General features: G+C 44.6%; 1 protein-coding gene and 1 long non-coding RNA gene across 3 annotated transcripts in view; one reads left to right on the forward strand and one right to left on the reverse strand.

The window, feature by feature from the left end:
- Nucleotides 1–4,231: 4,231 nt before the first annotated feature.
- LOC135183424 (uncharacterized) lies at nucleotides 4,232–7,175 on the reverse strand. The gene is made up of 2 exons (XR_010305554.1): nucleotides 5,619–7,175; nucleotides 4,232–5,480 (listed from the first exon to the last, which is right to left on the reverse strand). It is a non-coding gene; the product is annotated as an uncharacterized LOC135183424 (long non-coding RNA).
- Nucleotides 6,335–14,041, forward strand: part of LRPPRC (leucine rich pentatricopeptide repeat containing) — a 96,727-nt gene continuing 89,020 nt past the window's right edge. The window contains exon 1 of one of the 2 annotated variants that reach the window (XM_064158399.1): nucleotides 6,335–6,606. In XM_064158399.1, the coding sequence (XP_064014469.1) occupies nucleotides 6,497–6,606 (110 nt within the window). In that variant the 5' untranslated portion in view covers nucleotides 6,335–6,496. The remainder of the gene's footprint in view (nucleotides 6,607–14,041) is intronic. The other variant, XM_064158398.1, reaches the window with a different exon arrangement.

The following is a 14,041-nucleotide window of genomic DNA, read 5'->3' on the forward strand; positions in this document are numbered from 1 at the left end:
TTCTTACTGGCATGGCTAATTCACAAGGGGCTTACAAAGCACTGAGATGGCAGAGATTGTTGTGGCAGAAGCAACTGGAAAATGTCCTGAGATTGAAACACAGATATATTAACATTACCCTTGTGGATGGTAATGACTTGCACTTAAAAATGCCAGAGGCTCATACTGCCAGCTAAAACAAAGAAAACCCCCACAATTTTACTCTCCAAAGACTTTAGATCTTTCCAAACTCTGAGGGCAAATTCAGCTATAATGTATTTTTGCAGTAGAGCAGAGCAGCTCATGCATGCCACTGGGGGAATCATTGCCTGGAGTAGCTGTAGGCAGTGTAGTCGGTATAGCTAAATAAAACAGCAGCTGAAAACCTTTGAGAGGTTAAACTAGTAATGAAGCATTCCATAATGCAATGCAATCAAACCTAAACAGTTTGAAGGCGTATCTTGCTGATGCTCACAGCTCTTGTCTTTCTCACTGAAATGGATTTAAAGGAACAACCAGCAAACCTAACGATTTCTCCAAGAGCTTTACAATTTAAATTGGCACCTGATTAGAAAATAGTTTACTCTTTTGATTTAGTAACAATGTCCTACTTAGACATTTCTAGATGAGGAATTCTTTTAAGAGCTTAGGAGTAATGGCAGATTGGCCTGTATCAGGAACAGTGTGGCCAGCAGGACGAGGGAGATTATTCTGCTTCTGTACTCAGCACTGGTCAGGCCACACCTTGAGTGCTGTGTCCAGTTCTGGGCCCCTCAGTTCAAGAGAGATGTTGAGGTGCTGGAAGGTGTCCAGAGAAGGGTGATGAAGCTGGTGAGGGGCCTGGAGTACAGCCCTGTGAGGAGAGGCTGAAGGAGCTGGGGGTGTTTAGCCTGGAGGAGAGGAGGCTCAGGGGTGACATCATTGTTGTCTACAACTCCCTGAAGGGAGGTTGTAGTCAGGTGGGGGTTGGTCTCTTCTCCCAGACAACCAGCAACAGAACAAGGGGACACAGTCTCAAGTTGTGCTGGGGGAAGTATAGGCTGGATGTTAGGAGGAAGTTCTTAGAGAGTGATTGGCATTGGAATGGGCTGCCCAGGGTGGGGGTGGAGTCACTGTCCCTGGAGGTGTTCAAGAAAAGACAAAGCCTGGCTGAGGCACTTATTGCCATGGTCTAGTTCACTGGACAGGACTGGGTGCTAAGTTGGGCTGGATGATCTTGGAGGTCTCTTCCTACCTGGTTGATTCTATGAAATTGAAAGGTAACAGGAAAGGAAGTAAATCAGATGCTGACAATTTCTGTACAGGCCCACTCCTTGTCATTACACAGTGTTGCCACAAACATCTGCATGGCTGTGATGTGTAAAGGGCTGGGGAGATGATCTTGCTTAAAACTAGATGAGACTGATATACCCATCTGGTTCATCAAATAGCTATGGAAATACTTGTGCCAGCAGAAAAGGATGGTGCAGGTGAGGACTCAAAAGAAAAATATAGATTAAGGGAAATACTTAAAAATGGAAGGTTTCTCAGCTCTTAGTGACAGACTGATTTCCCCAAAGATATCAGACTGCATTTATTTAACAGCACCCCACTTTGCTATCTACTCATTGTCTCAGAGAGGACAATAACTGTTCAATGTATAAACATCAGGCTAAGCTTATTTTAATGATTAATCAAAACATTTTAAGACATTTATATATTACCCTGACTCTTAGAATAGAATCAACCAGGTGGAAAGAGACCTCCAAAATCATCCAGTCCAACCTATCACCCAGCCCTGTCCAATCAACTAGACTATGGCTTTTTTTTAACACCTCCAGGGATGGCGACTCCACCACCTCCCTGGGCAGCCCATTCCAATGCCAATCACTCCCCTGCTATTTTGCCCTGCTCCAGCACCTTTATCTGACTTTGATGCCCTGCTAGACCCAAACCAAAGTAAAATAACATGCCTTACTATCAAAGCTATGCAGTTAGGCTTCCATGGACTACGAGAACAGCTGTAACTTAAACTACAGCAAGGGCAAGAGCTTGCTTTATTGTGGCATGAGGGGAGTAATTGACACATGACACTTGAATGACAAATGGCCCAAAGGCATCAAAGCTACAAAACTGAACCTTAAATATCCATGGAAAAAAAAATCCATGGATTGCCAGTGTCTTCTTGCAAGTGAGCTGCACTTACTTGCATCTTGGTTTTGGGAGGCAAACAGCAGTCCTTCCATCCAGTCAGCACCATTACCAGTTACTGAGTTACTGTCATCTCACAAATTTCTTCTTTCTGTCAAACTACAGTTATCACTCTTCTCCACTTTTTCTTGAAAAACATGGTTTGTACCATGTCCATCTCACTTCTATAGCTCTAACTTGACTTTTTATCCTAAACAAAACCAACCCAAACCCACCCCTGACTAGTTCAAAACACTTGTTGACTTGAATTTTATGTGTAACTTGAGATGGAAAACCTGCCCTGCTGCAGGTAAAGCAACACTGGCCAGATTATGAGACCTGAAAGACAGTTGTAGATTAGCACACAATGGACTCCATCAGGGCATGCAGAATCAACTTTATTACAGCCAGAGCTACTTTTACACCATAATACAGAAAGAGCATTAACATAATACAAATGATTTATAGTTCTGTTTTGAACTTACCTCTTCCACTTATTTTCATTCCTTATTAGACTTCCACTGAGTCTCCTTCTCTTCCACAAGGGAGACACCCTGTGACTCTCACAATTAACACTCTTCATAGCTAATCATTTTTCTTTATTGTGTGCCTCTTTCTTGCATTCCCACAGACACTTAAGTACTAAAAGTTGAAGGTAATTTGGGATCCTGGAAAAAATACCATAAATTATTGCCAACATTAAACAACACAATATGGGGGTATTGGTAGATAGTAGCTGAAGATGAGCCAGCAGTGCGCCCAGGTGGCCAAGAGAGCCAATGGCATCCTGGCCTGGATCAGGAACAGTGTGGCCAGTAGGATGAGGGAGGTTATTCTTCCCCTGTACTCAGCACTGGTCAGGCCACACCTTGAGTGCTGTGTCCAGTTCTGGACCCCTCAATTCAAGAGAGATGTTGAGGTGCTAGAAGGTGTCCAGAGAAGGGCAATGAAGCTGGTGAGAGGCCTGGAACACAAACCCTATGAGGAGAGGCTGAGGGAACTGGGGTTGTTCAGCCTGGAGAAGAGGAGGCTCAGGGGGGACCTCACTGTTGTCTACAACTACCTGAAGGGAGGTTGTAGCCAGGTGGGGGTTGTTCTCTTCTGCCAGGCAACCAGAAATAGAGCAAGGGGACAGAGTCTCCAGTTGTGCTGGGGGAGGTCTAGGCTGGGTGTTAGAACTTCTAAGTTCTGGGAGAGGTAGTATGCATGTAGTTAATGCCCATCTGTCAGCCTGAATAACCAGAAGCAGTCTGGAGACTTCAAGTGGACTGCAAGAGTTTGGCCAGAGTTCTTATTTTAAAATCCTCCTGCTCTCCAAGACAGCTAGGCATTGCCAAACTGCCTACTAGCAGCAGCCCCAACCTAATGCTAACTCCTCAGACTATGCCAGGCAATTGTCTGCCACAGGCTGAAAACTTAAGAGAACAGGAACTCAATACTAGAGACAGCTCCAGAGCCTCAGAACATAACCTGGCACTGATCAGTTATCTCCAGGAATAGTCTCTTTGGAATGATAAACAACAGGAATAAACTCTCTGGGCAGAGAGAATCAGGCCAAGAATCTTGGAGGATGTGGTCTGTTCAGAAAAAGGATAAAAATTCAGTAGAGGATTTATTTTAACTTTCTGAAGCTATTCTTTCTTTCATTGGTGGAACCAACAAACCAGATTTCACTAGACTGCCTCCTTTATCTCTTGTCTGCCACATTTTCCTTTCCATCTCTATTAGCCTGGACTTCTCAACATCCGATTTTTCACTTGCTCCTCATGAAGCAGACCACAGCTTTTCCTTCTACAACTTACTCCTTTCTCTAGCACATCTTTTGCAATCTTCCTAATTGGATGACGACCTTCATTTGCCTCTCTGGATATGTTTGTGCTTTTGGCCTTTTCTATATCCTTGTACCTCTGGATTTTTATTTTCTATAAATATAGCGTAGCTACTGTACTGTGCACCCACAGATACACCTCAAGTTTTGTCCATACTGAAATCCCAGTGCCTCATTCACATTTTGTATACAATTCAAGCATGGCATGGCATAACTACTTTTTCACCTAATAACCCATTTCTCAGCTACTAGAGGTAATTACTATCATACAGTGCTAGATTTTCACATACAAGCATCAGCAATTTTTCTGCACAAATTACACATCTAATACACAACTTAGTTTCATCCAAAGAAGTAAAACTCTTGACTAAACATCGTTTCAATCTACTGATTGTTTTTTTTCTGTTTTTCAGATCTTGATGTGAACTAGATTCAATCATTCAGAGAACTTTAGTGAATGTAACTTCCTGTCTATGGTTTCACCTATAGCTCATTTTTAATTAATTCCTCAAGACCTCCTATTCTTTTCACATCCAGCAAATAGCTCTTTATATCTAAAACATAGTAATATCTATAACCTCTCACATGGCAGTGAAAAGACAGTTCCTCTTAGAGCAGCTCATCATTTCAGTTCCTGTTATCCACTGATCAGATTGTCAAACCTTTGCACTTTTGTTGTCCTTTGAAGGAGTTCCTGGAGAGCACTTGTCACATTGTTCTCCTAAACACTTCTCAAAACGGTTCTTTCAGTAGCAGTGAAGTCTCCACAACAAGAATTTACTATTATGCTGATGATCCTCATATCAATATTCTTTCTTACTCTTTCAGTCATTAGTTTTATCATTTTTGCTCCTTACTGTAAGAATTGTAGATGTTCTTTTATCGTGTTACTACAGTGAGCTCCCAGGAGCACTACTTCATAACAAAGTTCACTAAGTGCATAACTAAGCCAGCCCAATAGCATATGCTACTGGGTTTGTACTTGAGTTTAAAATAAATGAAATGCTGCCCTTCTTCATTAAGACTGAATGCAGAATTCATTAATGCTGTATTCCATGAAATACTGATCACAATGCCATATGACAGAAGCCCTGATGAGCAGTAACATTACAAATATTGCCCTGCTAGATGCAGTTTATGGTTGAGTTATCCTTATAAATAAGAAAAGCACCTGGGCCTTCCAAAAGTCTTTGCAAGTGTTTCCAAGTAATGAGGAACAGCTGACTGTAGAAGATTTGACAAAAGAAATCATTCTGGCCTGCAATAATTATTTACAGTCTATGGCAAACATAACTACATTATTTTTTTGTATGAAAACATGCAATTAACTTGTTAAATAGCAATCCAAGTTAACACTATGACATCGGAAGCAGCTTAACTTGCATGCTAAAATCGAGTGTCAGTGCAGATGGCCTATTAGTAAATCTAACCAAGCTCAAGCAGAGATGTACAGTTAAAAGGTTTATTAGAGTTCGTTCAGGTGCCACTCACTCTCGGTTGGTTCCTCACAGTATCACAGTATCATCAGGGTTGGAAGAGACCTCACAGATCATCAAGTCCAACCCTTTACCACAGAGCTCAAGGCTAGACCATGGCACCAAGTGCCACGTCCATCCTTGCCTTGAAGTGCCCCTTGAAGTGCCTAGAAGGAAGCAGGGGGTAACAAGATTTCACAGGTCCCAGTCGCCTTGTAAAGGCTCATGGCAGCGTCACAAGTGGCTTTCCCAGCCCTACCGTGGAAGAACTGCTTTCTGGGAGCAACGCGGATAATCCATTAAAACGGGAGCTTTCCTTACTCTAGAGAAGGGAAAGCTGAGGAAGTTCTTCGCGCTGGCACGTTACCTCCCGTGTTCTTGGCGTCTGAAATAACCCACGGCGAATGGCAGTTCCGTCCCGCCTCAGTCCCCGGGAGAGCAAAAGCCCCCCGGAACCGCCCTTCTTCCTCAGGGCCGTCGCCGTCCCCGCGCGGCCGCAGAGCGCCGGGAGCCCCATAGCCCAGGTCACTGCCACCTGTGGAGGAGAGCAGGCGGGTGCCACCCACACGCCAGACGCTCAGGGGTCCCCCATCACGCAGCTCAGAGCCGCACGGACGGGACGGCGCACACACGAGTGACCTGCTCCAAGAAGAGCCTGCTGGGAAAGTCGCTACTTCCACCTGTTTCCTTCCGCCTCCGGGGGCGCGGCGAATCACCCCCAACCCACGCTTCCCTCCGCGGCCGGCTCACAGCACCCTTCAACCGCCTTCCGCTGGAAGCAACTCCAGACTGGCTACCGACCCGCCCAACCAGGAGCCGGGGCTGTACCGCGACCTGGCGCGGGATGTCTCATCACTGGCAGAGCCGGCAGTGAGGAGCAGGCCCCTCCCGAGAGCCGGGCCCGCAGCGCCCACCCGCGAACAATGGTTCCGTCCGTCACGTGGGCGAGCGGGGGCGGAGCGCCGGCGCCTGCCGCCCCTTGCCCCCTGCGCGCCTGCGCAGTGGCGCGGCGCTGGGTTCACGTGCTCCTCCGCGTCTGGCGGTCATGGCTGCGCTGCTCAGCTCCGCCGGGCGCCTGCGGGCGCTGTGCTCGCGCCTCCTCCCGCTCCTCCGCCCGCCCGCCGCCGCCATCGCCCGCCCGCCGCCGCCCGCCAGGTGAGACTTCATGCTGCGGGGCTGCGGGCAGGCCGATGAGGCGGTACGGGGCGCGGCGGGGCCGGCAGAGGCGTCAATCCTCATGCCCAAGGGCATTGCCGGCTAGGCCATCTCGTGCGCCCGAGGCCGTAGCCCTGCGGCCCTTGGCTCCAGTTGCAACGGACCCCGGGGCGACTGGCGGGAGCCCTAAGGCCCGGCCGACCAGGTGTCTTCCCGCCACCTGCGCGCGGTAGGGTGACGTCGGGGTCAAAGGTCGCGGACCACCCCCGCGGAAATCCCTGCGGCTGGGTCGGCGAGGGTGAACTTTCTCCTTAAGGAGAATGTTTTCTTTGGGTTCACACAAAATCTGAGTGCTCGCCTTTGCGAAGAGCAAGAGGTTCAGGTCTCCGGAGGCTGCCGTTAGAGTGGGAAAGGCTGTGTAGAGGGAGAATCGAGGGAGAGGGGAGAGACCATGCAGAAATGAGCAGTGATTGAAGGTGGGTGGCTTCACAGTTGAAATCTAGGCTTCTTCCTCTGCTGGTCAGACTCCACTGAGTTCGCTGCCACGAGGAAGGAATAGCATGATTCCTTTCCTGTGGCTCCCTATCGTTTGTCACATAGGTAGGATGGAAAACTCAAGCCACCTGTGTGCATCCCAGTCACTGTGTTAACCACTAGCACGTGGTTGGTGCCTTGTGCATCTGAACTTCCTGCAACTCCTCCCTTAACATGAGAACATTTTATATTGCTTTGGGGGGAGGTAAACATTCTATCTAGTGGTGACGCACTGCAGCTTCACATTTGGGATGTTTGTTGTGGTCACACACACCTGGTTATAGAAATGCACCAGGTTCAGCCCTAAATACATGAACAAACATATCAGAAGCTGTGTTTATAGGGAACACACAGTATTTCAGGATTTTTTTAAATAGACCTTTTTAAAAAGGAGCTCACAAAGATTCCAGTGGCAACCTGGCTTGCATCAGGAATGGTGTGGTCAGCAGGAGCAGGGAGGTCATTCTGCCCCTGTACTCTGCACTGGTTAGACCACACCTTGAGTACTGTGTTCAGTTCTGGGCCCCCCAGTTTAGGAGGGACGTTGAGATGCTTGAGCGTGTCCAGAGAAGGGTGACAAGGCTGGTGAGAGGCCTTGAGCACAGCCCTACGAGGAGAGGCTGAGGGAGCTGGGATTGGTTAGCCTGGAGAAGAGGAGGCTCAGGGGAGACCTTATTGCTGTCTACAACTACCTGAGGGGTGGTTGTGGCCAGGGGGAGGTTGCTCTCTTCTCTCAGGTGAGAGGACACAGCCTCAGGCTGCGCCAGGGGAGATTTAGGCTGGAGGTGAGGAGAAAGTTCTTCACTGAGAGTGTCATTGGACACTGGAATGGGCTGCCCGGGGAGGTGGTGGAGTTGCCGTCCCTGGGGCTGTTGAAGGCAGGATTGGACATGGCACTTGGTGCCATGGTCTGGCCTTGAGCTCTGTGGCAAAGGGTTGGACTCGATGATCTATGAGGTCTCTTCCAACCTTGGTGATACTGTGAAAGATGATGTTAGCATTCTGGGATATAGTCAAGCTTGTCGCTTTCTTAATTTCTTCCTTAATTGCCTGTCCTAAGAAGGCAGCACCTTGTGTAGATGATAACTTGTCAGAGTTTGGTGTTTATTGTTCTGTATGGTATGTGACAACTAGGCAGTTACAACTACAAAAAGATGTGTACAGATTATTTTTTAGCGCTGAAGGTTACTTGTCAGCTAGTCCTCAGACTGCTTGTGAATGAGAGTAAGGTTTGCTTATGACTTGAGTCTCAAAGAGATGAGGTTTTTGTTGTCTGCCATGCTCAGTTTCTAAATCTTGAAAGAGGGAGTTTGCAATAGATTGAGATGCTTAACTTACATGTACATCTGATAACTTGCTGTAACTACAGTTGATAACTAGAAATTTGTGTAAAAGATAAAGTAATTATAAATAATTTCTAAAGGTGAGTGCCTAGGTAAATAGAAGGTTATATCTTTTTCTCTAAGGCTATGTCCATTTGCTGTATTTTTTACATTTCAAAACCTAGTGAGGATCCAGTGTGAGAAGAGGATATGATGCTCCTGATGTGTGGAAGTGTCACCTTACAAACTATTCAATTAGCAGCTAATGTTGCCATTAGCTCTGTATATGGGAACACAGCATTATTATCTGAAAGAAAAATATTTGCCTGTAGCTTCAGTTAGCGTTAGTAACTGCTTTTATTAAATAACCAAAGAATGGTATAGACAAAATTGTCATGAAATTTTAGGATATAAAAACATTAAACATACAGACAAAGTTTTATGAGCTGATGTAACAATGTAGTGCTAATAAAGGGGAGAGAGCTCTGTTTTGGCTTGCCTGTGCCTTGTTACAGCCTCGATGCTCCCTCTTTGTCAATGTTAATTTCAGGTAGAAAACCAGAACAGTTTTCTGCTTTGGTAGATAAGTATGTTCAGCAGAGGACTGATTTGGGAGACAGGGATGGAAACATAAGAGTCAGAGAGATAGAGGGAAGTCTCACTACTAAAATGCTGTAGTCATTGCTGCTTGCACTAGCTTTATTGCTTGTCAATCTTATTGTGAGTTGATTTAGTTTGGAAGCCTGACCAAAATCTTACCTAAAAAAAGAATGTTTTTCTGCTGGTTTTAGTAGTTGATAGATTCATAGAATGGTTTAAATTGGAAGGGACCTTAAAGATCATCTAGTTTTGGTAGACCAGGTCACTCAGGACCTTGTACTTGGCCCTGTTGAACTTCATGAGGTTGGCTTGAGCCCACCTCTCAAGCCAGTCCAAGTCACTCTGGATGGCATCCTTTCACTTCAGTGTCAGCTGGACCATACAGCTTGGTGTCATCTGCAAACTTGCTGACAGTACACTCAATCCCATTTTCTGTATTGCTGACAAAGATGTCAGCACTGGTCATAGTACTGACCTCTAAGGGACACCTCTTGTCACTGGTCTCCATTTGGACATTGAGGTGTTGACTGCAACTCTCTGAGTGTAGCTACCCAGCCAATTTCTTGTCCAGTGAGCAGACCATTTTCCAATTTGGTGACCAGGATGTCATGCAGGAGTGTCTAATGCTTTACACAAGTCCAGGTAGATTACATCAGTTGCTCTTCCCTTATCCATTGATACTGTAACTCCATCGTAGAAAGCTACCAAGTTTGTCAGACATGATTTGCCTTTGGTGAAGCCATGTTGGTTACCACCAATCACCTCTTCTTGATTTTGTTTGCTTTAGCAAATTCTTCAGGAACATCTGCTCCATGATCTTGCCAGGCACAGATGTGAGACTGGATGGCCTGATTTCCAGGGTCTTCCTTTTTTCCCTTTCCGAAGATGGGGGTTATATTTCCCCCTTTCCAACTAGCAGAGACTTCACCAGGCAGACATGACTGAAGTGTAAGATTGTTAAATGCCAAAGTCGATACGACAGGTGGGCAGCAATGACCAGGGAACCAGGAAAACACCAGTTACCAACAGAACTGCAAGTTTAGTTAGCTGAAAATCATAAACGATTTTTTCTGCTTTGATTTTACTTTTTCCTCAACTGGCAGTATGTGAGTTTGTTGCAAGGAGTCATATTCACCGAAATTCACATGTGACTTCTTGAAGGACTAACTGCTTTTTTTTTTCCCCCTATAGCTGCATTTCTGGAAGGAAAGTTAGGAGTGCTTTATGTGATGATAATTTGACTCTTTAATAGTTGGGGTTTGGTTTTTTGATTGTGTTTTTTTTCCTGCACAAATGATACTTTTTATCCTTCACAAAATTACTCCCTTTTATACATTTTCAAGTATAAATGAGATCATATGTGGGATATCATGCTGAAATCCTAGCTAGGTTTAGTTAACTAGGTGATCTTTGAGGTCCCTTCCAAACCTAAACTATTCTGTCATTCTGTGTGGGAAAGGTGCTTGATAGAGAACAGGAAGGAGCTGTGGTATTTATTTAGTTGCTTTTAGATTTTGGTCTAAATGGTGACTTACTGGACTAAGACTGACCAGCACACGTAAATTTGTGCATTCTTTCTGTCCAGTACTTTAGTTCCTAAATAAATTTTTACACAGAATCTTTGTCCTACAGTCACTTTGCTGTTTGTGTTTAGGTATCCAAGCATAGAAGTGATGCTCTAGTACCAAAGTATAAAGCAAATATAAAACTTAGGAGCTGCAGTGGCACATACAAGCACATGATCTCGTGCAATTTATTTTTACCTTAAGTAACTAGTGACTCTTGGGTTTTTTCAGCCTGAGCCTTTATTTCTGGAATGCCTGAATCTTTACTTCTTGAAGGACTAGAATGATGTACAGACAACATTTTGACTTGCTGTGTTTGCTCTCCAGGTCTCGAGATGGTACACAGGTCTTGAGTAGAACACAGTCTGCTGCAGTAAATTCCAGAGAAGTTCTAATTGGACTAGTGGGGTGAAAACCCCACCGTTTTAAGAGCAAATAAATGTCAAAGAATAATCTTAGTATTTGCAAGAGCACTGGGGAAATGATTATGCTTACATGTGTTTGGTATAGTTGCTTTTAGCACTGAACATAATACAGTTAGTTCAGAGACAGATTTGAGACTTTCATTGCAATAGTGGCTACGGAAAAATTACATATTTATTAACGTCTTTAGACATGTGTTCACTTTCAAGAAGAGATTTTATTGAAGCATTATATTGCTCTAAAGTTGAATTTAAACACCATCCCAAAATGGGTTGGGACAGTAGGCGGGTATCCCACTGCATGTGATGGTTGAGAAGCATTTCATAGCAAATCTGATCTAAAGCAAATTTACTGTTTCCCTCTACTACATAATGTGAGTTCTGTTTTCCCACTGCTGTGCTGCACCTCTACTATGTGATGTGAAATTTACCGAGCTGCATGTTGTTCCTCTCATGCCATGCAGTTACAGCCAGTACAACAAACATCAGATCTACAGCAGCAAATTTTAGTACTTTCCTAATTCATGTAGTACAGGTGATTTGTTGAAACTTTTTGTTCACAGGAGTGCTTTAACAAGCCTCTCAGTTGATGAGTGTTCAGAATAGATTTTGAATTAACATCATAATATCCTTTGGGGACTTCATTCTGCATATTGTAGGTGATTATGTTATAGTTTGATGTTACATCATGCTGCTGTGGGAAACTTAGGGTTGGGAGGAAGGATATCCCTCCCATTGCTGGCCAGCTGCATTGGTGAACTGTACTTCAGAATGTGTCAGTGCTGTTGTACTCATTCTGTAGCTGACACCGTATCTGTCCTGAGGGAAGGAGGACATTTAGGCTTCTTAGGCACAGATCATGAAAGCATAGCTGAGGAAGAAAATCAGTTGGAATCTCTGCATGCAGGTCTTTGAAAATATCTTTGGCTTTGCTCTCACTTCTACAGTGTGAGATTCTCATCTTTGAGTTTAAATGTAGGTTTTCGGGACCGCAGAGCGAAGAACATCTCTCCAAACTCTATACTGTGATGTGGAGAAACCTGCTTTCAGCAGGATCTGTGTTCTCTTCAGAGGAGTTGGAGTTGGTAAGAGACGGCCACACACAATGTTTTGCAAATTGTCGTTGCAAAAAACTTGGTGAGTTGGGAATAATACACTTAGAAAGAATCTTGCTTCAGATACAAGCGTGGTGTAAGCCAAACATTAAAAACTCAAGTTGCCTTTGGCAATTCACCATCCTACTCAGCAGTCCATCACCAGTGGACAAAAATGTAAAGCAGAATGCTTAATTAGACTAGCAAAATGATAGTCTTAATGTGCTTTAAGCGCAGAGGTGATGTTCAGTAGGTTTGCATTTTGTAATACTGAAGCAATGCTTTGTTCCAGTATAGTTTTACAGTCTGTGCTGTTCAATTGTGTTCTACTGACAGACATAAAATATCCAGATATTTTCTCAGAAATAGCACAAACCAAAGGTTTTTTGCTTTGCTTCTTGCAGATGATTTAGGCAGAGTTTTTAGATCTTCTCCAAGAAACTTGAGGTTTCTCAGTCTACATGAAAAAAATACAATCTTTACTGTCTTGTAGGATCCTATTCTATCTCACTGAAATAAGGATATGCTGACCTGAATGTTGTGGTCCTTTTTTGAGGGTGACCATAGCTAAGTCAGGGGAGATAGACCCTGTGACTAGGGAGTCCCCCCCTTTAGCAGTCATGTAAATCATACTAAACCTTCAGAAGTGGTATATTTAGTCTTCTGTCTAGTAAAATTAACTTGTGCAAAGTCTGTACTGCTTTCATGTACAGTATTGAATTTCAACTCTTAAGTTTGCCATTGTTTAACTTTGAGCATGGCTTATATAGAATAATAGAATGGTTTAGGTTGGAAGGGACCTCAAAAATCACCTAGTTCCAACCCCCTGCTATAGGCAGGGACACCTCCCACTAGAACAGGTCGCTCAAGGACTCATCCAGCCTGGCCTTGAACACCGCCAGGGAGGGGGCAGCCACAACCTCCCTGGCAACCTGTGCCAGTGTTTCATTACCTTCACTGTAAAGAACCTCCTAACATCTCCCTTCATCCAGTTTAAACCCACTGTTTTGTGTTCTGTTGTGATGGTTTGGGTGTTCCCTGCCCGCCCCCCTCCCCAACTTTAGAAATCACCCAGATTAGACTCAGCCGGCTCTGGAAATTGAATGAAGCTTATATTTACAGCTAGCACAATGTACAAGCAGATATTTACAGTATATACAGTTATAGACAGAAATAGACAAGGTAAAAGGTGATACAGAAACACAACAGCCTTCCCAGAAACCTGAGTCCCCAGGAGGGGCTCTCAGTCACCCCTTCACCTTTCCCCTACCCCTCTCAACCTTACCCCAGTCCCAAGGAAGAATGGAAGCTTGGCCAAGGAGTTAGGAAGCAAAGTGTATTAGTCCAAAATGGAGTGAAAGGTTAGAGAGTAAGATGCAGCTCAGCCCATTCCCCAGGAGCAGCGAGAGAAGACTCCCTTATCTGTGTTTTGCTTTTATTCTTATACATCTCAACAAGCCTATGAGTGAAGTAGCCATCACCATTGTTTTCCTTTCACAGCCTGTGATCTAGTCCTTCTCACAAGAGCATTCTAGCTACCTTCAAACTAGCACATCTGTCTTTACAAGACCTTGTAAATAGTCCCTCCCCAGCCTTCTTGCAGGCCACTTCAGATAAGTCATAGCAATTACCTTAGTGTGGCTTCAGTAAAGGGAGGCAAATAGCTGTATGATGGCTTCTGTTTTTTTTTAAATGTTGGAATTAGTGAAGTTCTGCAGGAAGTAAACCTTCTGCTGCCAGAGAGAGCAGTGGAGCTACCTACTTTTTGAGTTCTGGGGAAGAGGGACATTTTTTACCGAGGCTGTTGTGTCAGATTTGTACCAGAATGAAAATTTAAGGCACTGCTCTGGAAATATGGAATAAGAACTGTGCTAACCTATCCTCAACTACTTTACAAA

The sequence above is a fragment of the Pogoniulus pusillus genome, chromosome 18 (genome assembly GCF_015220805.1).
Source record: "Pogoniulus pusillus isolate bPogPus1 chromosome 18, bPogPus1.pri, whole genome shotgun sequence".
NCBI classification, from domain to species: domain Eukaryota; kingdom Metazoa; phylum Chordata; class Aves; order Piciformes; family Lybiidae; genus Pogoniulus; species Pogoniulus pusillus.